The following is a 26677-nucleotide window of genomic DNA, read 5'->3' as shown; positions in this document are numbered from 1 at the left end:
TGTCATATCTTGTACTTCTCCTTGCATCATAAATCCCACCTTAGGATTTGTTTTATTTGCCTTAAAACGTTAGTTGTGTTTTAAGGAAGTTATTTTGACTAAAATATTTTCCTAATTTTTTATCTTTTCTGATGTTCTTTTCTATAAATCCAAATTTCAATCTGATATCTTTCCTCTTTAGCCTAACAACATCCTTTGGCATTTCTTGTAGTGCAGGACTGTAGGCAACACATTTTGTAGGCTTTTGTTTACTTGCAAAGGTCTTTATTTCATCCTCATATTTTTTTGGGGTGTGGAATATTGAGTTTTTTCCCCATCTTTCAGACCTTTGAAGATGTTCCATCATCCTTGGTCTCCATTATTTCTGGAGAAAAGTCAGCTGTCATTTATAATATACTTTTATTTTCTTGTATGTAATATGCCCTTCCCCAGCCCTACCTCCTCTGGTAGTGTTCAAGATTTTTTTCTTTATCTTTAGATATAAGCAGTCTGTGATGTGCCTCAGTGTGGTTTTCTTTATTCTGCTTGGAATTTGCTAACCTAGGATCAATAAGAAGGGGTTTTCATCCAAATTTGAGATATTTTTGGTCATTATTTCTTTTAAAAAAAAATATGGCCCCATTTTCTCTCCTTTGCTTTTAGTGTCCAATTAAAATATGATAGACTATTTGACATTGTTTCATAGGTCATTCTGGCTTTATTAATTTTCCTTTGTTCTTTTCCTTTTTGTTCCTTATATTGGGTACTTTTCACTGATCTAGCTTCAAGATCTCTGGCTCTCTGACTCTGTTCTGTCACATCTGGTGAATTATTGGACTTTTTGTTTCTAGAATTTCCATTTGATCCTTTTTTGTGTATGTTAAGAGAAAATTGATGAAATGAGTTTAACCATTTGCTTTGATGCTGGAACATTAGGGCTTCTGTGTTGTCTCCAGCCAGTTTGTGGACATGAGACATGCCTAGGAGCTTCTGCTTCACTGTGGATTTTTATAAGAAGAAGGTATGTAGTAGTGTCCTGATCTATATAGGGTTTAGCACCTAATCCATTCTTTTATCTGATTCCTTACATCATCCCTGATGTTTTGAGATTCTGGGTTTTTATATGAAAACAAAGTAATTAGAAGAAATGAGATTTTAAAAAATAATTATTTTAATGATAAATAGCATGGATTATTGTGTCACCTCCAATTGTCTCCTTCCTCTAATCTCTGTTACCTTTGCTCCATCTATAACATTGCTGCCTTAAGCTGTGGTACACTAATAAACACACAGACCTACCTCTAATGCCACATTTTCAACCCTAGCCCTCAGCTTCATCTCCCTGAACTTTATATTGATGCTATACTGCACCATTGTTTTTGGATTTATGATGCAGTTAAATATCTTCATGTTGTTGCCCATACTCTTCATTGTATCTAGGTAGTCTTTCTTTCTATTTTACTCATTGTTTAATGCCCAGCTCAAGTGTCAGCATTACTCTGAAAGGAGGTAACCTTCCTTTTTCTCTTTGTTTCACCTTTTTCCTTCCTCCTTCCCTTCCTCCATTCCTGCTTTCCTTCCTCCCTCCTTCCCTGTTTTCACCTTTCTTCCTTTTATTACCATAGTTCTTTGAATATACCACTGTTACAGCTCCTAAATGGTGTAGCTATCTGTATTTTGATCTGTTCCACCCAGTTGTGAGTTTTTTGTTGACAAGGATTGGGTCTTTTTCATTTTCATAGGCCCGTAGCACCTAGCATAATATTTGATACATAGCAGATGTTTAATACATGTTTATCACAAGAATAAACATGTCTTTTCCTAGTTAACTAAGAAGTAGCTGTTCTGTTCTTCTTAAGGAAACTTTTCTAATTGTATATTAATTCTCTTGCTGTTTTAAATTAAAGGCTGGTCTTTAGATGTTCTAGAAATTGTCACTTTGCTTCTTTTCACTCAGACCTTTTCTTTTGATCAGCAAGCCAGGGGTCAAGATAATTTATTTCACTTCTTAATATTAACTCACATATACTTTGAATTTGAGAGACATTGGAGTTCCTATTCTTCGGGTAGGTGAACTGCTTGACTTACTCTGACATACTAATGACTATTTAGAACTTTTATCAAGACTAACGTGGTCCAAAGGAAAGCCAGGAAACAGCTTGAAATCAAGAAACTTGAATTCTTTATGGACATTACCACCTACTTTGCTTTGTGACAAGTGACTTGACTCTGTTGGGTATACCACTATATTAGATTAGAGCTCCTTGATTTCCAGTTTTTTTCTTAATTAAAAAATATTTTTTATTGAGATATAATTCACATACCTTAAAATTTACCCTTTAAAAGTGTGTGATTCAGTGGTTTTCAGTATATTTGCAAAGTTGTGCAACCACCACTATCTAATTCCAGGACATTTTCATTTTTAATTAATTAATTAGTTAATTTCTTTATTGGCTGCGTTGGGTCTTCTTTGCTGCGCACGGGCTTTCCCTAGTTGAGGTGAGAGGGGGCTGCTCTTCGTTGTGTCGTGCAGGCTTCTCATTGCCGTGGCTTCTCTTGCTGTGGAGCACTGGCTCTAGGTGTGCGGGCTTCAGTAGTTGCAGCACACGGACTCAGAAGTTGTGGCACGCGGGCTCAGTAGTTGCGGCGTGTGGGCCCTTAGAGCGCGTGGGCTTCAGTAGTTGTGACGCGTGGGCTCAGTAGTTGTGGCTCGTGGGCTCTAGAGTGAATGCTCAATAGTTATGGCGCATGGGCTTAGTTGCTCTGCGGCATGTGGGATCTTCCCAGACCAGGGCTTGAACCCATGTCCCCTGCATTGGCAGGCAGATTCTTTTTTTTTTTTTTTTTTCATCTTCTCAAGGAGGGTTTTTAATCAACATATTTTTATTCTCATAATCTTACCAGGTATACCTATCTTACAGGCTATAATGGGGATATAAAAATTTTCAGAAACGCTTTAAGTGAACAAAATGCTTTGCACTTCAGCTTAGTTTTTCAGAACAGAGAGGGCTTGGAAAAGTCAATAAAGAAAGGGTAATTGGAAGCATCTTAATCACCATAAATGCTGAGCTGGCTCTTCTGTGAAGCTGTTTCCTGAGTGTTTTTCCAAGTTGGTAATTTCCAAGTTGGTAATTCTTCTTGGATCATTCCCTCAAAAGAATGTCTTCTTTGAATTCTCAGTATTTGACCTTAACAGCACTAAGCCTTTTTGTTAAAGACTTTTTACCTTGGTAGACAAAGTTGAAAGCATACAAGACTGTGGAGACAACAATTTTTCAACTTAATAACAGGGTGTCTTCAGCAAACGTACATACAGATGTTGTAGTTTAAATGAGTGTTTCAGCATTGTCAAATAAGTGGCCCTTCACTAAACACAAGTGAACAAACAACTTTTCAGCCAAAATAAATTTGGGTATCAGGTATTTATAAAATCTGATTAGTTACTTCTCTTGTTTTTTTCCTATTTGCAGTGGACAGGTTTAAAATGTGAATAGAACACTTTTTCTTTTGCTTTTTTTTTTTTTAAACATCTTTATTGGGGTATAATTGCTTTACAATGGTGTGTTAGTTTCTGCTTTATAACAAAGTGAATCAGCTATACATATACATATGTTCCCATATGTCTTCCCTCTTGCATCTCCCTCCCTCCCACTCTCCCCATCCCACCCTTCCAGGCTGTCACAAAGCACCCTGTGCCTTGCGGCTGCTTCCCCCCAGCTATCTACCTTACTACGTTTGTTAGTGTGTATATGTCCATGACTCTGTCTCGCCCTGTCAAAACTCACCCTTGCCCCTCCCCATATCTTCAAGTCTGTTCTCCAGTAGGTCTGCGTCTTTATTCCTGTCTTACCCCTAGGTTCTTCATGACATTTTTTTCCCTTAAATTCCATATATACGTGTTAGCATACGGTATTTGTCTTTTTCTTTCTGGCAGGCAGATTCTTAACCACTGCACCACCAGGGAAGTGCGACATTTTCATTTTATCAGTCCAAAAAGAAACCCACTTCTCATTACCCTCCCTCATCCTCCAAACTTCTGGCAACCAGTAATTTACTTTCCATCTCTATAGATTCGCTTATTTTGGACATTTTATATAAATGGAATCATACAATATGTGACCTACTGTGTCTGGCTTCTTTCATTTAATGTAAGGCTTTCAGGGTCATCTATGTTGTAGCATATAGCGGCATTTTATTCCTTTTTTATGACTGAATGATACTTCATTGTATGGGTATATCACAGTTGTTTATCTGTTCATCAGTTGATGGACATTTGGGTTGTTTTCACTTTTGGCTGTTATGAAAAGTACTGTGATCATTTGTGTATAAGGTTTTGTAGGGGCGTAATGTTTTCATTTCTCTTGGACATGTTTTCATTTCTCTAGGAGTGGAATTGTTGGGTCATATGTTTAATCTTTTGTACTGCCTCGACTGTTTTCTAAAGAGGCTATACCAGTTTACTCTAACAATTATGAGGCTTCCAGTTTTTTCATGTCCTTGCCAACACCTTTTATTGTGTGCCTTTTCTATTATAGCCATCCTAGGATGTGAAGTGGTATCTCATTGTATAATGGGCTTGATTTGCATTGCCCTGATGGCAGATGATGATGATCATCTTTTTATGTGCATGTTAGCATGCTCTTTGATAGAAATTGTAGGAGATGAGAAAGAATACTAGAAGATTAATACAAAATAATATGTGATCAAATAATGGAGGAGGGAATATTTCATATATATTTTATTTAACCCATAGTATATCATCAGGGTCTGTTGGACCCAATTTCGTTTTTGAGTATGTATTTTGAGTGGTTCTAATTTGTTAAGATTTTTACTTTATGACTTTTATTCTTTATAAGAAGTCTTCCAAAGCACAACTAGAAAATTTATCATCATCTTAAGAATTATTTCATCATTACCCATCAGTTTTTCTCCATCATGCCCAACCACTAAAATAACAAGAATATAGCAGAATGATTGAATGACCTAGAGGGACAATGAAGTAATGAAATTATCACTATTATCCTTCAGTTTTCTTATTGTGTTGCCCAAAGTATAGCATCCTTCAAGAAGGTGTAATAAAAGTCTGTAGATGCCATTTAAGTCTAGTCTTTTTTTGTTTTTTTCCCCTTTAGTTTTCATTGAACATAGTTGAGAGTTTAGGTATTTTTTTTCTGCTCATAATGACAAAGAGATGAAAATTGACAGAGGAAAATTGTTTACTGTTATCAGTAGAATCAGAAGATAAATACAGACAGCAACACTCTAATTATGATGGTGAAATTGAGTGGATGATATTATAGATTAGTTTTCCCAAACCCAAGAAATACTGAGTTAGTGATATATTTCTAAGAACAAAAAGATACCTGCTATTCTCACCCATTTAGTCATTCAACAAGAAGGTGTTCATCATGCAGTACTTTGTGACTAGAATCTGAATCATCCCATTTTTCCCTAGGAAGTCATGTTACAGTATTTTTCATCTTTTATGATGTTTGTGCACCAAAATTCACTTGATGTGGTTCATAAGTGGACAGATCCTGAAGTCTGATGTGTAAACAGAAGTGCTTACAAGGAAATAACTGATACAGAAATGAAAACATTAATTGGATTCATCATTCTATTTGGGATTTATAAACCAAATATGAAAATGTTTTTTGCAGTTATGGAGCAGAGATGGCCATCCTTCAGCAAAATTCTGAGCCATCAAAAATTACAAATGTATTGCATTTTGAAAAGTAGAAGAAGAACAAGAAGTAATAATATGCTAGAATCTATTAAATATATATTTCTAATCTGGAATCAGCATTGCCTTTTGATAGCAAAATATAAGGAAAAAAACCCCACAAGTAATAAACTAGAACATTTTAGAGATTGGAAATCTGGAATCAGTATTTACAAGATAGATGTTTTAGTTTCGTACACGACAGTTTAAGCACTTACATTCAAAAGATACTGACCATTTGATATACATACCTTCAAAACCAGAAAAATTGACTGTTTTAAATATGTATTATATATATAAAATATAGAAAGTTTGGGTTTGCTATGTTTATTTTTTGGGGGGGTTTGCTATGTTTAAATTCCTACTAAAATATCTCATACAAGGTTTTTTCCACAATCCTTTTATTATTTATTCTGTAAATTATTTGCAAAGTGACTTAACTATAAACAAGAAGTGTCTGTTGGACACAGGTAGTAAATAAATGCTGATGACTAGTTTTCCTGATGTACACTTAGGGCTGATTGTCATAATTACTCTATGAAAGAGATATGAGGAAAGTGGATCAAAGGTTTTGTAACTTGTCCGAGGTTATCGAACCGGATCTGGGATTTGAATCCAGGTCTATGGGTTAATAGATGTTCTCTTCAGGATATCACATGACCTTTTAAGTATTGTATAGGCATACATCATTTTATTGTGCTTTGCAGATATTGCATTTTTAATAAATTGAAGGTTTGTGGCAACCCTGTGTTAAGCAAGTCTTTTGGGCACCATTTTTCCAACAGCATTTGCTCACTTCACGTCTCTGGGTCACATTTCGATAATTCTTGCAATATTTCAAGCTTTTTCATTATTGTTATAATTGTGATGGTGATTTGTGATCAGCGATCTTTGATGTTACTCTTGTTTTGGGGTACCATGAACCATGCCCACATAAGACTGCAAATTTAATTGATAAATGTTGTTTGTATTCTGACTGTTACACTTACTGGACTTGCCTGCATTTCTCTCTCCCTCTCCTTGGGCCTCCCTATTCCCTGAGACACACCAATATTGAAGTTAGGCCAGCTGATAACCCTACAGTGGCCCCCAAGTATTCAAGTGAAAGGAAGAGTTGCACATCTCACTTTACATCAGAAGCTGAAAATGATTAAGCTTAGTGAAGAAGGCATGTAGAAAACTGAGATAGACCAAAAGCTAGGCCTCTTGTGCTGAACATTTAGCCAAGTTGTGAATGCAAAGGAAAAGTTCTTGAAGGAAGTTAAAAGTCCTACTCCACTGAACATACAAATGATAAGAAAGCGAAATTACTGATATGGAGAAAGCTTTAGTGGTATGGATAGAAGATCAAACCAGCTACAACATTCCCCTAAGCCAAAGCATAATCCAGAGCAAGGCCCTAACTCTCTACAGTTATATGAAGGCTGAATGTCGTGAGGAAGCTGCAGAAGAAAAGTTTGAAGCTAGCAGAGATTGGTTCGTGAGGTTTAAGGAACAAAGCTGTCTCTGTAACATCAAAGTGCAAGGTGAAGCAGCAAGTGCTGATGCAGAAGCTGCAGCAAGTTATGTAGAAGTTCTGGCTAAGATAATTCATTATGATGGTGACAGTAAACAATAGATTTTCAGTGTAGATAAAACAGCCTTCTATTGGAAGAAGGTGCCATCTAGGACTTCCATAGCTAAAGAGAAGTACTGCCTGGCTGCAAAGCTTCAAAGGACAGGCTGACTCTCTTGTTAGGAGCTAATGTAACTGGTGGATTTAAGTTGAAGCCAGTGCTCATTTACCATTCTGACCACCAAGGTACATCTGCTAACAACATGGTTTACTGAATATGTTAAGCCTACTGTTGAGACTTACTGCTCAGAAAAAAAGATTCCTTTCAAACTATTACTGCTCATTGAAATTGTACCTGGTCACCCAAGAGCTCTGGTGGAGATGTACAATGAGATTAATGTTGTTTTCATGCCTGCTAATAACACAACATCCATTGTGCAGCCCATGGATCAACAAACAATTTTGACTTTTAAACGTTACTATTTAAGAAATATATTTCATAAAGATATAGCTGCCATAGTGATTCCTCTGATGGATCTGGGCAAAGGAAATTAAAAGTGTTCTGGAAAGGATTCAGCATTCCATATGCTTTTAGGAACACTCATGAATTCACTGGAAGAGGTCAAACATCAACATTAACAGGAGTTTGGAAGTTGATTCCAACCCTCATGGATGGCTTTGAGGGGTTCTAGACTTCAGTGGAGGAGGTAACTGCAGATGTGGAGTGGGAACAGCAAGAGAACTAGAATTAAAAGTGGAGCCTGAAGATGGGACTGAACTGCTGCAAACTCTTGACAAAACTTTAATGGTTGAGGAGTAGCTTCTTAGGGGTGAGCAAAGAAAATGGTTTCTTGAGATGGAATCTACTCCTGGTGAAGGTGAAGATGGTTGAAACAACAGCAAAGGATTTAGAATATTACATAAACTTAGTTGAGAAAACAGCAACAGGGTTTGAGAGGATTGATTACACTATTGAAAGAAATTCTGTGGGTAAAATCCTATCAAACAGCATTGCATGCTACAGAGAAATTGTTCATGAAAGGAAGAATCAATTGATGTGGCAAACTTCATTATTGTCTTATTTTATTAAATTGCCACAGCTACCAGCAACTACTACCCTGATTAGTCAGCAGCCATCAACATTGGGGCAGGACCCTCCACCAGCAAAAAGATTATGACTAGTTGATGGCTCAGATGATGGTTAGTATTTTTTAGCAATGAAGTATTTTTAAATTAAGGTACATACATTGTTTTTTTAGACATAATGATATTGCACACTTAATAGACTACAGTATAGTGTAAACATAACTTTTATATGAACTGGGAAACTAAAAAATTCATGACTTGCTTTATTGTGATATTCATTTTATTGCAGTGGTCTGCAGCCGAACCTGTGGTATCTCTGAGGTATGCCTGTTGTATTTTTGTTGGAATTCAGCATTGTATATTACTTAGAGAAACGTTTATGGGGAGCTTGCCTTGAAGTGAAGGAAGTGAAAGAGATTGATGTCAGTATGGCTTAGATAAGAGTTGGAGTTAGCTCCTGAATCAGGTGGAACAGGTGGCCTAGATAGTGGATTTAGCAGACACGAATTTCAAAACAGCCATTATAAATATGTTGAAAGAATTAAAATAAAACATATCCTAATAATGAATGAATGAATTGTAGAGCTGAAAAAATGCAATAACTAAATGAATAGTTCACTGAATGGCCTTAACAGAATATTGCATACAGCAGAAGAAAAGATCAATTGACCAGGAACATCTAAGAATTATAAATGTATGTGCCCAAAAGTAGAGCTTCAAAAAAACCAGACAAAAACTACAGAACTAAAAAGAGAAATCAACAAATGCACAAACTTTTAATTGTGTAGTTGATGTGGTATATTATATAAGTTTCAGGTACTCCATTTACAGTTGTTATAAAATATTGGCTATGTTCCCTGTGCTGTATAATATATCCTTGTAGCTTATTTATTTTATACATAGTAGTTCCAACCTCTTAAACCCCTACCCCTGTCTTGCTCGTCCCCACTTCCCTCTCCCCACTGGTAACCATTAGTTTGTTTTCTATATCTGTGAGTTTGTTTCTTTTTTTAATAGTTTGTTTTATTTTTTTAGATTCCACATATAAGTGATAAAATACAGTATATGTCTTTCTCTGTTTTATTTCACTAAGCATAATAACCCTCCAAGTCTATCCATGTTGTTGCAAATGGCAAACTTCCATTCTTTTTTTATGGCAGAGTAGTATTCCATTGTGTATGTGTGCCACCTCTTCTTTATCCATTTCTATGTTGATGGGCACTTAGGTTGCTTCCATATCTTGGCCATTGTAAATAATGCTGCTATGAACATTGGGGTGCATGTATCTTTTGAATTAATGTTTCCTTTTTTTTTTTTTTTTTTTTTTTTGTGGTACGCAGGCCTCTCACTGCTGTGGCCTCTCCCGTTGCGGAGCACAGGCTCCGGAGGCACAGGCTTAGTGGCCATGGCTCACGGGCCCAGCCGCTCCACAGCATGTGGGATCTTCCTGGACCAGGGCACAAACCCGTGTCCCCTGTATCGGCAGGCAGACTCTCAACCACTGTGCCACCGGGGAAGCCCTATGTTTTCACTTTTTTTAGTACATATATACCCAGGAGTGGAATTGCTGGATCACATGGTAGTTCTACTTTTAGCTTTTTTGGGGAACCTCCATACTGTTTTCCACAGTGGCTGCACCAATTTACAATCCCACCAACAGTGTACAGGAGTTTCCTTTTTTCCACATTCTCTCCAGCATTTGTTATTTGTGGTCTTTCTGATGATAGCCATTCTGACAGGTGTGAAGTGATATCTTGTGGTTTTGATTTGCATTTCCCTGATGATTAGTGAAGTTGAGCATCTTTTCATGTGCCTATTGGACATCTGTATGTCTTTGGAAAAATATTCAGGTCTTCTGCCCATTTTTTAATCAGGGTTTTTTTTTTGATATTGAGTTGTATGAGCTGTTAAGTTGATATTAATCCCTTCTAAATGATGAAATTTTACAGACGTATGTTTTCTGACTAGCAGAATTAAATTAGGAATAAAAACCAAAAAGATGCTTAGAAAATCTCAAAAGTTTAGAAATTTATATAGTTTTAAAGTACCTCTGGGTCAAAGAAGAAATCATAAGGGTTATTAGAAAATATTTTGAGCTGAGTGATGAGAGCAGAAAATATCAAAATTTAAATGCTTTTAGTTGAAAAATAAGAAGGGTCCAAACTCAATTACTTAAGCATGTATCTTAAGAAGTTAGAAAAATAAGAGCAAGGTGAGTCCAAAGTAAGTAGAAAAAAGGAAATAATAAAGGGAAATCAATAAAACAGAAAATGGACAAAAAAGCAATGAAACAAGAAGCTAAACAAGAAGCCAAAATATTTAAGAAACTCTTACCACCACCCCCCGTCCCCCACAAAAAAGTGGATGAAGGAACAGTTTTCAGTTTATTTCATGAGGTCACCATCACTATGATGGCAAAGAAATAATAAGAAAAGTACAGAACAATATCTTTGTGAACATAGACCCAATAATCTTTGAACATAGACCCAGTAATCTTTAACACAATATTAGCAAATTAAATTTATTGATACATGAAAAGGAGAATACATCATGACCAGGAGGGATTTGTCCCAGCAGTGCAATGCAGGTTAAAATTTAAAGACCTATTGATTTAACTCACCATGTGAGTAGAAGAAAACTGAAAAATCATGTTATCTCAAGTGTAGAAAAGTTTGACAAAATTTGACACTCATTCAGCACACTAGGAATAAAAAGGAATTTCCTTTATTTGATTAAAGGCATCTATAAAAAACCAAGTTTATATCATATTTAATGGTGAGACACTGAATGCTTTTCCTCTGAGGTTGAGAACAAACAAGAATGCTTGCATTCACTGTTATTCAACCTTCTGTTAGAGGTCCAAGCCAATGGAATAAGGCAAGAAAAAAATAGAAGACATCCAGGTTGAAAAAGAATAAGTAAAATTTTCTTTGTTTGCAAACAACTTTACTGCATATGTCGAAAATCCTAAGGAGTCTATGGAATAGCCACTAGAACTAATAAGTGAGTTTAGCAAAGTCACAAGATACAAGGTCAGTATAATTTTTTTATGCTACCAACTAATGGTTGGAAAATAAAACTATTTCATTTACAATAACATCCAAAATAATGAAATACTTTAGGGATATGTTTTAACGAAATATATGCAGACATGTTTACTGAAAACTGTAAAACATTACCAAGAGAAATAAAACAAGACCTAAGTAAATGGAGAGATATAGCATGTTTGTGGAAAAGAGGACATATTGTTAGATGTCAGTCTTCCCCAAATTGATTTGTAGAGTTTAAAAGTCCTAGCAGACTTCTTTTTCTTTCTTTCTTTCTCTTTTTTTTTTTTAAGAAATTGACAAGCTGTTTCTCATAGTCATGTGGAAATGCGAAGGACCTAGACCAGGCAAAACAATTTTGAAAAAAACCAAGGTTGTAGGACTTACAGTGCTTGATTTCAAGACTTTCTATATAGCTACAATAATCAAGACAAAATGGTATTAGCACAAGGGTAGACATGTAGATCAATGGAACAGACTAGAGTTCAGAAGTAGACTCACATATATATTCATCTGATTTTTGATAGAGATGCCAGTGTAATTCAATGGGGAAAGGACATAGTCTTTTCAAGAAATAGTGTATACCTTGGTGAAAGAAAAATTTGTATTGATCCTTACCTCACATTTACACAGAAACTTAACTATGTATCTATCTCTGACAAAGGACTTGCTATTTAAAAAGTATTAAAAAAATTCTTGTAACACAAAAAACAAAAAATCTTATAAACCAAATAAAACATGCAGCAAAATTTATGAATAACTGCTTCACAAAGGATAATAATACATGGATGCCAATAAGCACTTGCAAAGATGCGTATCAACATTATTATGGAAATGCACACAAAAATCACTGAGGTACAACTATACATCCGCTAGGATGGCTGTAATTGAAAAGGCTTAAAATACCAAGTATTGGCAAAGACGTGGAGCAACTCGATTCTTACATTGCTAATAGTAGAAAATAGTGTGACGGTTTCGGTTTATTTATATGAAATTTTATAAAATGCAAAACTATAATAATAGGAAGCAGATGAGTAGTTGTATGGGATGGACATGTGGGGGCAAAGGAAGAGGGGTTGCTTGTTGAGTCACCACACAAAGGAGCTTTTTAGGGTGATGGAAATGTTCTTTATCTTGATTTTGGTGTTAGTTGCGTGCATGTATACATTTGTCAAAACGCCTTTAACTGTATGCTTAAAATGGGTGCACTTTATTTTTTTAAAAATATACTTAAGTAAAGTTGACTTGAAAAAATAAAACCAGAAAACAGAAAACTCTTGTTTCTTACTTGCTCCACATAAGCCTAGAGGAGTAGGCCCTACTCTGGGAAGGAATGTGTGTTTGTTGATTGGCTGTATTTAAGCAGTTCAGTTTCTGCGAGAAATATTGTTTAATATGGAAGAGAAAAGGTAGCTGAAAGGGATTTTTTGTGTGTGTGGTAAAATATATATAACATAAAATTTACCATTGTAATCATTTTTTTTTCTGATTAACTTTTTTTTCCCACATCTTTATTGGAGTATAATTGCTTTATTTATAATGTTGTGTTAGTTTCTGCTGTACAACAAAGTGAATCAGCTGTATGTATACATATATCCCCATATCCCCTCCCTCTTGAGCCTCCCTCCCACCCTCCCTATCCCATCCTCTAGGTCATCACAAAGCATTGAGTTCATCTCCCTGTTGTAATCATTGTTGTTAAGTGTATAGTTCAGTGGCATTAAGTCCATTAATACTGTTGTGCAACCATCACCACCATCCATCTCCAGAAGTTGTTCATCTTCCCAAACTGAAACTCTGTACCCATTAAACAATAGTTCGCCATCCTCCCTCCCCCCAGCTCCTGGCAAACACCATTCTACTTTCTGTCTTTATAATTTTGACTGTCTAAGGTACCTCATGTAAGTAGAATTACAAAGTATTTTCCTTTTTGTGACTGACTTGTTTAACTAAGCATGTCTTCAGGGTTTACTCATGTTATAGCATACATGTGTCAGAATTTCCTTCCTTTTAAAGAGTGAATAATATTCCATTGTATGTGTGTACCATATTTTATTTATATGTTCATCCATCGATTGACACTTGGGTTGCTTTCACATTTCAGCTATTGTGAATAACTTGCTATGAACATGAGAGTACAAATATCTGTTCAAGTCCCTGCTTTTGATTCTTGGGTATATACCTTAAAGTGAAATTGATACATCATACGGTAATTTTATGTTTTAAGTTTTTGAGCAACTGCCATACCATTTTCCACAGTAGCTGTACCACTTTATATTCCCACTAGCCATGCACAAAGGTTCCAGTTTCTCCACATCCCTGCCAGCACTTGTTATTTTCTGTTTTATGGATCATAGATGTCCTAATGGGTATCAAATGTTACCTTGCAGTTTTGATTTGTGAAGGGAAGTTTTAAGTCATTTAATCCAAACCATTGAGTTCACAGATGAAACTCGGATAATAGGTTAGCAAGAGCCACTAGGTGGAAGATTTTACAATTTCTTTTGTGAATCATTTCAATTGCTTTTGCATTTGAGCATTCAGGGGTTTTTTTTTTGTTTTTTTTTTTAAGTATAGTTGATTTATAGTGTTATGTTAGTTTCCGGTGTACAGCAAAGTGATTCAGTTATACATATGTGTTCTTTTCTATTATGGTTTATTACAGGATATTGAATATAGTTCCCTAGTGTTATATGATAGGACCTTGTTGTTTATCTATCTTATATATAATAGTTTGCATCTGCTAGTCCCAAACTCCTATTCCAATCCTCCCCTGCCCTACTTCCACCTTGGCAACCACAAATCTGTTCTCTATATGAGTCTGTTTCTGTTTTGTAGTTAAGTTCATTTGTGTCACATTTTAGATTCCACGTAACAGTGATATCATATGGTGTTTGTCTTTCTGACTTAACTTAGTATGATAATCTCTAGGTCTATCCATGTAGCTGCAAATGGCATTATTTCATTCTTTTTTTATGGCTGAGTAATATTCCATTGTATATATATAACACATCTTCTTTATCCATTCATCTGTCAGTGGACATTTAGGTGGTTTCTCTGTCTTGGCTATTGTGAATAGTGCTGCTATTAACATAGGGGTGTATGTATCTTTTCGAAATACAGTTTTGTTCAGATATATGGGCATTCAGGGTTTTGTAAGTACATAATGGATGGGTTAGGCTTATGAACGATTTTCTTCTCTTTTGTTGATCTATTTGTGATAAGCTACAGCCAATTATATTTTGTGTGGAAGGACAGATACATATTTGTTTTTGTAGTTTTATTAAAATGTTTAATAACAAATCAGTGAAATGTTTGGACAGTGAGTGGTTTCCCAGATTAATACAAATATACACAACCATGCAAAGCAAACTAAATACTGAAATTCATCATTTCCATAAACAGTGGTTTTTAAACTGTTGTCCAGTGAGTTTGGGTATTTTTCTTCCTGCTTCAGTTTCAACTTCAGCAACAACTGAGTGTAGCACATTTTCCTGCTTTGTTTATTTTGCAACTTGCTAGCCTGAACCATACTCATAACCGTACTCATACTCATAATTAGTGCTTAACATTTTACATGGTTCTTGGCAAGTTTACATCAGGTCCGGTAGGCTCATTAGCTGAAATGCAGAAAAGATAACATGGAAGAATGCCCCAGTATGGCTGTGTGTGAAGTGAGTGCTGAGTTCATATACTGCCTAGATTAGGACTTGGGGAGGCCTGGCATTATACCCTGTACTCTGACATTCTTGGCACAATTTGTTGAACATCTTCCCCCACCCCCACCCCACCCCCGCCATTTTAACACATGTTTATTGAGTACTTGCTCTGTGTCTGATTCTATCGTGCACTGTGGATATAGGAATGAGTTTCTACACTTAAGAAACTTGTAGCCTAGAAGGGATACAGACCTGTAAATAAAATTGTAATGTTAAGTGCAGACAATCATCTAAATGTATAAATGGTATAGAGATCTTGCAGAGGGAGAGAGAAATGAATTCTTGAGTATTGTAGGAGGATCAGAGAAGGATTCCTTTAGATAACATCTGAGCTAAGTTTTGGAGGTAGAGTATGAGTTTGTCAGTGGTAAGGTGGATATTATAGGCAAGGAGATAAGTATGTAGGACAGGCACAGATGCATGAAAGAACATGATATATTTAAGGAGATAATTCATGTTGGGCACAAAGTGTGAAAATTGATAGGTGAAAGCTGTATTTCCCCTTGTTGTCAAATATTGCCTGAAAAACCAGCTTAGGAAGATTAATGAAATGATAGAGGCAAAGAACATGATTCTGGTCCTGACTCTCAAATCCTTGGTTGAACAGACCACTTTTATTTTTCTGAGCTTTGGTCTCATTTGTATATGTGCAAACTATATGATCTATGCTTTTCAAGTTATTTTTCAAGGGAGTCACAATTTCTGAGTGCCTGGAACACAGTAGGTCCTCAGTATGTATTTTCGAAAGAGTGGTCTGAGAACTTGTATCAAAACGTAAGAGAAGATAAATAGTTAAAATTAACTGTGATAGAATAAGCAATAAAAGATTTATGTACAGACCATTGCACTTATTGTTTTAAAACGTGGTCAAGAAAGTTGTTTTTATAAATTGTTTCACTTACCTGTTTAGTTTTGTGAGGTCCCAGGGTGCAGAAACTACATATAAAACAAAATTCTGTTAGACTTGAATGTCATATGCTGTTGTAATTATCTTATATGTTCAATTAAGAATTAGTATATATATATATATATGTTTTAAATGTGTTCGGTTGATCATTTCCCTTTTTAATTTGGCTGTGGCAGATTTCTTGGACTTGGCTTCTTCAGATTGTGATTTTTTCCTCTCTTTAATAACATAGTTATAAATGGACTTTTTTTTCTTGTATAAGCTTTACTTTTCTCCATTCAAAACTAGTATTTCTTCTCATGCTACTTTTCCATTGTTGTAACTGCAGAATGTTTGCTTTTGAAGCAGAGGATTGTGAAAGTCCATTTTAATGTTACAGAGTTCCTGTAAAATACTGTTAATATAATTTATTTCTTTACCTTTAGGGGTCCTATTGGGCAATAGACACCAATCCGAAGGAAGATGCGCTGCCTACTCGGCCAAAGAAGAGAGCACGATCTGTAGAACGGGTAAAAGCTCTTTATCACATATTTAGTGTGATGGGGTTATTATGTCAGAAATATAGATCTTAAAAGTTCATTTCCAGTAATACAGTAAGTATAACTGTAATGAAGGTAATATTTTATTTGGATAGCATTTTCTATTTTTTCAAAGCACTTTCAGACTTATTATTTGATCTCAACAACTCTTGAGTGAGGTGGGCAGTTTAGGAATTAAGTAAAAGGGGTTTTGTTTGTTTGTTTGTTTTGTAATTAGGGCACAGCTGTTGTTTAACTGAGGGAGAATCCAGGTCTCTTGAGTTTTAATTGGTACTCTTTACTCTGTGTCTACACCACTGAGGACTGGTTTTATATAACAAAACCGTTCCCTTTCACTGAAGATAATCGTTCTGATTATATTGAATTTTCCTGATTATCCTCAAAATGTTTTTTCCTGCTTCCAACCATGTAATAATTATTTTGTACACAGAGTCTCTAAGGACCTCAAGCTGAGTTTAAGTTGGGATTGGGTGAGCCATGAGGTATAGCAGCAGTGGGATTTAGTCAGGCAGATTTATGGTGCCAGCAGAGGGAATTCAGTTACTCCAGTTACTAAGCTCTGCAGAATTAGAAGTGAACTCTTAGGTCAGAACACTTTTTGGTTTTATACAAACCAAAATTTAAAAAGATAAAAGTTTAGTATTGGTGGCATAGTCTTCTGTTAATAGAGTTTTAAGGCTGAGATACGTATGTAAAAATTTGAGAGGGAATGAATCTCACTTACTGCCCTCCATCTTTTGCTTTTTAAAACATATTGAGCACATGGACTTTAATTGTGTGAAAAAGTGGAGTATAAAATGTTTAGCATCTATTGCCAGATTTTAAAGGAAGAGGAGAATCCACATTGTTTAACCCAGAGCATTAGCAAGGATGTATATCTTGAAGGGCTGAGGAATTGTGGTCTTCTCTACCATTTGCTCTCTTCTTCTGAAGTTCCTGGAACTTGAATTATTTTTGGAAATTTGAATTCTTAGTTGGGTTGACAACTGGGCATTCCTTTTGGATATTAAGCCTGACTTTTTTTCTGTTGCTTTGTTTCATAGTTCTTAGAGCAATACTTCTTTATTTCTGAGAGCCCTCTTTTTTTCCTGAAGACCATATTGTCAGTTTTATAATGGAAGTCTATATAGAAATATAGAATTCTGATTACAGAATTATGTTTTATGTATGTTCTTGAATGTACATTTTGGACATATATTTTCTGTATTTATTTCCTGCTGTTTATCTTTTTATCTTTTAAGTTTAAAGCATGTAAAATCTTCAACAATTTGCCTTTGTAGTGTAGTTCCATAATATATCTAGTACCAGAGCCTTTCAGTTAGTATATTGATATTTATTTTGGCTTGAGCTATGTGTTGGTTGCTACTGTAGGAGAGAAACCTATAGAAAGAGAACAGCTGTAATCAGAGTATGTCTAAACAGGGAGACAGATATTGTTTAACAAACACTCTGAAAGATACTCTTCTTACAAAACATAATTTGGTGTCCTGATAAACTGATATGTCTATTTTTTTAGAGGCTTTGGGGGGTTAGTATTTTTATTAGGACAGAGTTTGTATTTAAGTAACCATTGGGTTATCTAAGGAAATGCCTAAGATGGTCAAATAGTACGATTTTTAAACATTTAAAAGTTTTGTCAAAAACGAAACATGACCCGTAAGTTGAAACTTCAAAGGATTTAAAAATGCAGATGGTAAATATGTTGACGTCCCTAAAATTTCCTTATTAAATTTTTGAAATGTTACTTCTTTGTCCATGTGTAAATATCAGAGTTACATGTGAAACATCAAAGTATTTCACACATTTTTGAAGAGAGAAGAGCTTTTCATGTAAAGAGAAGCAATTTTTAAAAATGCAAGTAACAGTATCTTTATGTCTTAAATGAAAATTAAAGCCTGATTGTTATCTCCAGTCTAGTATTCTTAATGCAGTTGTCTGGACTGCCTTCCTGTGCCCTCCATTTACATGAACACAAACCCTTGTTCTCTCTTGGCCTTGTGGTAATCCTTTCTTTTTCTTAATCCTTGAATAATGTAAATGCCTTTCATTTTCCTTTTTCTGATTTCTTTCATCTTGTTACCATGTTTTCTTTATTTATCATAAAGTAGACCTGAAGACCTAAAAAGAATTATTGATAAAGTTTAGCATGGTGAAGATGAGTGGGCTCCTTGACTAGGAGTCCTGTGTTTTTCTTCTGGCTTTACAATTTACTTCTTCTGTGACTTCTGGCAAGTTGTTAGATTTTTTGAGCTTCAGTATTCTCAGCTATTTTAAAGGAAAAGATAAAAATCTTAAGAGCTGCTGTGGACTGAATGTTTGTGTTTCCCCCAAATTCTTATGTTGAAACCCTCATCCCAGTGTGATGGTATTTGGAAGGTGTGGCCTTTGGTAGGTAATTGGATCAGGAATATGAAGCTCTCGTAAATGGGATCAGTGCCCTTATAAGAATAGCCAGAGAGCTGGCTAGCTGTTTTCTAGCATGTGAGAATAGCAATGAAGATACCTGCAAGAAGGCTTTTACCAGAACCTGACCGTGCTGGCACCATGATCTTGGACTTCCAGCCTCCAGAACTGTGAAAAACAAATTTCTTTTGTTAATAAGCCACCCAGTTTATGGTATTCTGTTACAGCAACCTGAACTAAGATAACAGCATAATAATAATAATGATAATTGAGTTTATGTGCTAGATTTTTTCTTAAAGAATTTTATGTATATTAACTCATGTAATTTTTATAGTAACTCCAAATGATGAAACCGATAGGCACGGATGTTGTTATCCAAGGGTACAAAGGACAATAAGTACCAAGGCCAGGATTATGAACTCAGGTAGTCTGCCTTCAGAGTCTATGCTGTTTACAGCTGTGTTATACTGCCACTAGTATTTGCTGTGCTGAAGATGACAAGACTGAGTTAGATTTCTTTTTATATATGCATATCTTATTGTGAGATAATGGGCTTTTATTTATTTTTGGATTTGAATACTAATTTTTTTCTTCAATGTTATTTAAAATTTTTTTAAATTGAAGTATAGTTGATATGTACTATTATATTAGTTTCAGGTGTATGACATAATGATTTAGTATTTTCATAGATTATACTCCATTTAAAGTTACTACAAAGTAATGGCTATATTCCCCTGTGCTGTACAATATATCCTCGTTGCTTATTTACTTTATACATAGTAGTTTCTATCTCTTAATCCCATACCCCTATCTTGCCCCTCCCCACTTCCCTCCCCTCACTGGTAACCACTAGCTTTTTCTCTGTATCTGTGAGTCTATTTCTGTTTTGTTGTATACATTCATTTTATTCTTTAGATTCAACATGTAAGTGATGACATAGAATATTTGACCTTTTTCACTAAGCATAATACCCTATGGGTTTATTCACATTGTTGCAAATGGCAGAATTTCATCATTATTATTATTTTTTATAAATTTATTTATTTTTAAAATTTATTTATTTTGGCTGCGTTGGGTCTTCGTTGCTGCGCGCGGGCTTTGTCTAGTTGCAGCGAGCGGGGGCTACTCTTAGTTGCGGTGCGCAGGCTTCTCATTGCAGTGGCTTCTCTTTGTTGTGGAGCACTGGCTCTAGGCACGCGGGCTTCAGTAGTTTGGCATGCGGGCTCAGTAGTTGTGGCTTGCAGGCTCTAGAGCAGAGGCTCAGTAGTTGTGGTGCATGGGCTTAGTTGCTCCGCAACATGTGCGGTCTTCCCGGACCAGGGCTCGAACCTGTGTCCCCTGCATTGGCAGGTGGATTCTTAACCACTGCACCACCACAGAAGTCCCTCATTCTTTTTTTTATTTTATTTTTGCAGTACGCGGGCCTCTCACTGTTGTGGCCTCTCCCGTTGCGGAGCACAGGCTCCGGACGCGCAGGCTCATTGGCCATGGTTCACGGGCCCAGCCGCTCCGCGGCATGTGGTATCTTCCCGGACCGGGGCATGAACCTGTGTCCCCTGCATCGGCAGGTGGACTCTCAACCACTGCACCACCAGGGAAGCCCCCTCATTCTTTTTTATGGCTGAGTAATATTCCATTATACATAATACCTGTATGCATATATATATGTATACATGTATAATGGAGTATTTTATATGTATATCTCCCACTTCTTTATCCATTCATCTATTGAGGGACAATTAGTTTGCTTCCATATCTTGACTATTGTAAATAATGCTGCTATGAACATTGGGGTGCATATATCTTTTCAAATTAGTGTTTTTGTTTTCTTCAGATGTATACCCAGGAGTGGAATTGCTGGATCATATGGTAGTTCTCTGTTTTAGTTTTTTGAGGAACTCCATACTGTTTTCTATAGTGACTGCACCAATTTACAATCTCACCAGCAGCATTCTAGGGTTCCTTTTTTTCCCACATCCTTGCCAACATTTATTTGTAGACTTTCTGATGATAGTTATTTTGACAGGTGTGCAGTGATATCTCATTGTGGTTTTGATTTGTATTTCTCTGATTAGTGATGTTGAGCATTTTTTCATGTGCTTGTTGGCCATCTGTATATCTTTGGAAAAGTGTCTATTCAGGTCTTTTGACCATTTTTTAATTGGGTTGTTTGTTTTTTTGATGTTGAGTTGTATAAGCTCGTTTATATATTTTGGGTATTAACCCCTTATTGGTCATATCATTTACAACTTTTTTCTCCCATATAGTAGGTGGTCTTTTTGTTTTGTTGATGGATCCTGTTTATTTTTTTAATTTTTGGCCTTAGGAGACAGATCCCAAATAATATTGCTATGATTTATCTCAAAGAATGTTTTGCCTGTGGTCTTTTCTAGGAGTTTTATGGTTTTTGATTTTACATTTAGGTCTTTAATCCATTTTGAGTTTATTTTTGCATATGATGTGAGGAAATGTTCTAATTTCATACTTTTTACATGTAGCTGTCCATTTTCCTGGCATCATTTATTGAAGAGACTCTTTTCTCTATTGTATATTCTTGTCTCCTTTGTTATAGATTAATTGACCATAGTGTATGGATTTATTTCTGGGCTCTGTGTTCTGCTCCATTGATCTATGTGTCTGTTTTTGTCTCAGTACCATGCTGTTCTGATTACTCTAGCTTTGTAGTATAGTTTGAAGCCAGAGAGTATGATTCTTGAGCTTTGTTTTTTTTCTCAAGATTGCTTTGGCAATTCAAGGTCTTTTGTGGTTCCATATAAATTTTAGGATTAGTTGTTCTACTTCTAAGAAAAATGTCGTGGATATTTGATAAGAATTGCATTAAATCTGTAGGTTGCTTTGTAGTGTGACCATTTTACCAATATTAGTTCTTCCAATCCAGGAACACAGCATATCTTTCCATTTCTTTGTATCATCTTCAAACCTTCATCAATGTTTTACAGTTTTCAGAGTATAGGTATTTCACTTCCTTGGTTAAGTGTATTCCTAGGTGTTTTATTCTTTTTGATGCAATTTTAAATGGGGTTGTTTTCTTGCGTTCTCTTTCTGAGAGTCATTGTTAGTGTATAGAAGAGCAATAGATTTCTGTATATTAATCTTGTATCTTACAACTGAATTCATTTATTCTAATAGTTTTTTTGCTGGAGACTTTAGGATTTTCTATGTATAGTATGATGTTATCTGCAAGTAGTGACAGTTCTACTTATTCCCTTCCAGTTTGGGTGCCTTGGTTTTTTTGTTTGCTTTTTCTTGTTTGCTTGCTGTGGCTAGGACTTCAGTACTGTGTGTAATAGAAGTGGCAAGAGTAGGCATTCTTTTCTTGTTCCTGATTTTAGAGGAAAGGCTTTCAGCTTTTCACTATTGAGTACGACGTTGGCTTTGAGTTTGTCATGCATGACCTTTTTATGCTGAGATATTTTCTCTCTATACCAGCTTTGAAGAGAGATTTTATCATGAGTGGATTTGAATTTTGTCAAATGCTTTTGTGTGTGTGTTTTTATATGTTGTTGAATTCAGTTTGCTAATATTTTGTTGAGTATTTTTGCATCTATATTCATCAGAGATATTGGCCTGTAATTTTCTCTTTTTGTAGTGTCTTTGTCTGGTTTTGGTTAATGGTCCTTGATTTTGAGAGACTCCCCCACATTTAATCTTCATATATATATAATTGTCATAAATATTATTATAAATGACAGAGCACATTACTGAGTAATTAATCAACATGTTAGATCAAACAGTGGTAACTAAAGTGACTCAAAATATCAGTAGATAATGCTGCCCTGGAAAGGCCTATAGGAAGAGGAGTGAGACTTAGAATTTGATACAGAAGTGTAAGTTTTTGGCATGGGAAATAGCAAATGATGGGGGACTTCCCTGGGTCCAGTGGTTAAGACTCAGCGCTTCCACTGCAGGGGGGGGCACAGTTCATTGCTGGTCAGGGAACTAAGATCCCACATTGTTACATAGAATGGCTTTGTTGTTTGAGTGATCCCCCACTGTGCGTCTTCCTTCTCTGAGACTGAGTGTGAATGAGGGAGGGTTCAGTTAAAGGTATAAGTGAGCAGAGGAAGGAATGCAGTCTACATACTTATTCTTAGAATGGAAAAAAACATTTATTTCAATTGGGCAAGCATACTGAGTGTACATTAGGTGGGAGGCACTACATGTTGCCTCCAGGAGATATGTAGAAATAGAATTTCTTTTTAAAGCAGGAGAAATGTTACACAGAGTTGTAGACCAGAAAGTGTTTCATAAGGGGTTATTTTGATCAGAGATTTAGTTCTCTGTTTTTTACAGTACCATTGAGAGATAGTTTATGTACAATTAATTGAATATTTAAAGTTTACAGTTTGAGGATTTTTGACATGTGAAGTTATTAGTAGTTGACACTATGAACATTTCTGTCATACCCAAAAGTTTCCTCATGCCCCTTTGTAACATGTGCCTCCCTCCATTCTTATCCCCAGGCAACCTGATCTGGGGAGAATTGACATCTTAACAATATTATTTCAAGCCATGGAAGTGTTGTATCTTTCTATTAATTATGTCTTTAATTTCTCTCAGGAATGTTTTTTAGTTTTCAGTGTAGAGGACTTGGATGTTTCCAGTTAAATTTAATCCTGAATATTTTGGATTTGGATGCTATATATTTTAAAATCCAGTTGCTTGCTACTAGTAATAAAGATGTATTTAATTTTTGTATATTAACCTTGTATACTACAATCTTGTTAGTTCTAGTATTTTTTAAAGTTGCCTTGGGATTTTCTATATAAACAATTATGTCATCTGCAAATAGACACTTTTCCTGTGCCTTTCCTTTCTCCTCCCCTGTCCCTTCCTAGAACCTTATTGCAGTGATCAGAGTCTAGTACAGTGTTGACTAGAAGTGGTGAAAGTGGGCCTCCAGCCTTATTTCCATTCTTAGGAAGAAACTGCTCAGTCTTTCACCACTAAGTGTGACATAAGCTGTAGGGCTTTTGTAGATGCCATTTATCACGTTGAGGAAGTTCTCTAGTAAGCCCAGTTTGGTGAGAGTTTTATTCATGAATGGGTGTAGAATTCGTTAACTGCTTTTTCTGTACCATCGAATTGGTTATATGCCTTTTCTTTATTCTGTTTGCATGTTGAATAACATTGATTGCATTTGGAATGTTAAACCTTGTATTCCTTGGATAAACCCTTACTGAGTCATGCTATATTATCCCTTTAATGTATTGCTGGATTCATTTTCTTAATATCTTAAGTGTTTTTGCATCTGTGTTCATGAAGGACATGGATTTATAATTTTCTTTCTTTGTAATGTCGGCTGAAAAAAAATGCACAACGTTAAAGTTGAGAATTATATTTTATTTGGTGGACTTGATGAGGGCTTAAGCCCTGGAGGCAGCTTCTCAGATAGCTTAGAGGGACTGCTCTGAGGAGGTAAGGGAGGAGCCAGGATATATAGTTTTTGCAACAAAAACCAGGTAGTTGGGACATCAAAAGATTACTGTTAATTAAAGAAAACTTGACATCTCAAGTTAATGAATTTAGTGCTTTTCTGTATATGGGAAGATGCAAGAGTCTGGGCTCATTGAAATCATTCCTTTGATGTGCACCTTAACTATCTCGGGCTAGTGTCCTGTTTTTCTCCAGATTCACCTCAAGGTGCACATTTGAGGGTGGCTGATGGCTTGATGGCCTCAACATCCTTTGTTTACTGATATGGCTGGTGATATTTTTCATCTGCAGTAGTATCTGTCAGGTTTTGATGTTAGGGTTGTACTGGTCTCATAATATTGGTTGGGCCATTTTCCTTCTCTTTTCTGAACATGTTTCTGTAGTTTGGTATATCGTCCTTGAATGTTTGAGAAAATTCATCAGTGAAACCATCTGGACCTGAAGTTGTTTTTATGTGGGAAGGTTTTTGATATTTATTTGTTATGGGACTGTTCAAATTTTCTCTTTTTATTCCAGTTTTGGTAAATTGTATGCTTAAGAAATTTGTCCCTTTCATCTAAGTTGTTGAATTTATTGGTGTAAAGTGGATCATAATATTCTCTTCTAATATTTATAGAATCTGTAGTAATAAATCCTCTTTCATTTTTGATATTGATGATTTGTTTTCTCTTTTTTCCTTCATTTGGTATAGCTAAAGGTTTGTTGATTTTGTTTGTCTTTTCAAAGAACTAGGTTTTGTCTTTAAAAAATTTTTTCTGTTGCTGGTTTTCTGTTTTATTTCTACTTTTATCTTTATCATTTACTTCTTTCTAGTTACCAGTTTTTCTTATTAATATTTCTAGCTTCTTCAGTTTCCAGCTTAAATAATTGATTTGAGACCTTTCCTCTTTTGTAATATAAGAATTCAAAGCTGTAGGTTTACCTCTAAGCACTGCTTTAACTGCATCTCACAAATTTTGGTATTTGGCATTTTCATTATCATTTAATTCAAAATATTAAAAAAATTCTCTTTTGAGTCTTCTCTGACCCATGAATTACTTTTTCCAAATATTCCAAATATTGGGTTTTCCTAGGTATCTTACTGTTTTATAATATAATTGTTTTTTCATTTCAGTCTGTACATACTTATTGGGACTTGTGCTGGGACTCAGCATGTGCTGTATCTTGGTGAATGTCTGTGTGCACTTGAAAAGAATATGTGTTCTACAGTTGTTCAATATAGTGTTCTCTAATATCAGTTAGATCAAGGCATTTACTAATTCGTGTTCTTTTTCTTTACTGATTTTTGTTAGTTTTTGCTTCATATATCTTGAAGCTCTGTTATTAGTCTCATTTGAAGTTGTGACTCTCGTAGGCTGCATTTAGCTTAGTCTTGCTTTTTTAACATCTTTTTGACAATCTCTGCCTTTTTATTGGAGTGTTTAGACCATCAACATTAATGCAGTTGTCACCGGCAAAATGGGTGATTTCCTCAGTTCTTGCCCTTCTTGAGGGAAAGAATTTAGTCAAGAAGGCATAGAACAGTTTTAAGTAGCAAGAGTGTTGTTAAGTAGAGCGAAAGTACACTCCTGAGAAAGGATGAAAGCGGGCTGTCTGGAAATGAGAAGCAGCCTCATGATGGGGTAGGGTTGGGTTTTTTAGAGTGGTGTTTCCTCCCTGTGTCTTGCATCATTTGACTGACAGCTTTAGGTTACATCACTTTTCTCCTAGCGCGCAGGTGCTTACTCATAAGCACCCAAGTGAAACCCACAGTGGGGGGCGGGGATGCAAAAACTGTAATGCTAATTTATTATCTATAAAGCATAATGAACCCTATGTTACCTTGAGTCACCTTTTAGGTCTTGGTGTGCCTGCGCCAACCTGTGCTGGTGGTTTTATCTTGCTTGGTCCTGATATGGCTGGAAACCTAGTGGTGGTCCTTGACCACAAGAGGGAGGACTCTGGGTGTGCTCCAGTCACCAGTGTCCAGGTGGGGCAGGGAAAGATGAACCATCCAGGGTGGGGCGGGACCCCCTCCTGTCTGACTAGCTACCTAACATAATTATCGATATTGTTATTAATGTAATTAATGATATTGTTTTCTGTTTGATATCTCATAAGCAGGTAGGGGGTCCCCAGAGAAAGAGAACCAGACATGGCTTTCTTGACATAAGAAAAAGCATTTTTGGCCTAAGCCATTTTGTGATCTAAGCCTGGCCATAATGCTTGCTCTTGAACAGGTCTCAGTAATAATTATCTTTAAGAGAACAAAAGAACAAACTGT

At 35.8% G+C, this 26677-nt stretch overlaps 1 protein-coding gene across 2 annotated transcripts in view; it reads left to right on the top strand.

Annotated features, from left to right (window-relative positions):
- Window positions 1–26677, top strand: part of FOXJ3 (forkhead box J3) — a 136583-nt gene that overhangs the window by 67898 nt on the left and 42008 nt on the right. For both annotated transcript variants that reach the window (XM_032632952.1, XM_032632959.1), the window contains exon 5: window positions 16441–16524. In XM_032632952.1, coding sequence (XP_032488843.1) covers window positions 16441–16524 — 84 coding nt within the window. The remainder of the gene's footprint in view (window positions 1–16440; window positions 16525–26677) is intronic.

The sequence above is a fragment of the Phocoena sinus genome, chromosome 1 (genome assembly GCF_008692025.1).
Source record: "Phocoena sinus isolate mPhoSin1 chromosome 1, mPhoSin1.pri, whole genome shotgun sequence".
In the NCBI taxonomy this organism is placed as follows: domain Eukaryota; kingdom Metazoa; phylum Chordata; class Mammalia; order Artiodactyla; family Phocoenidae; genus Phocoena; species Phocoena sinus.
The sequence above is the reverse complement of the archived record's forward strand: the minus strand, read 5'-3'. Positions and strand labels throughout refer to the sequence as shown.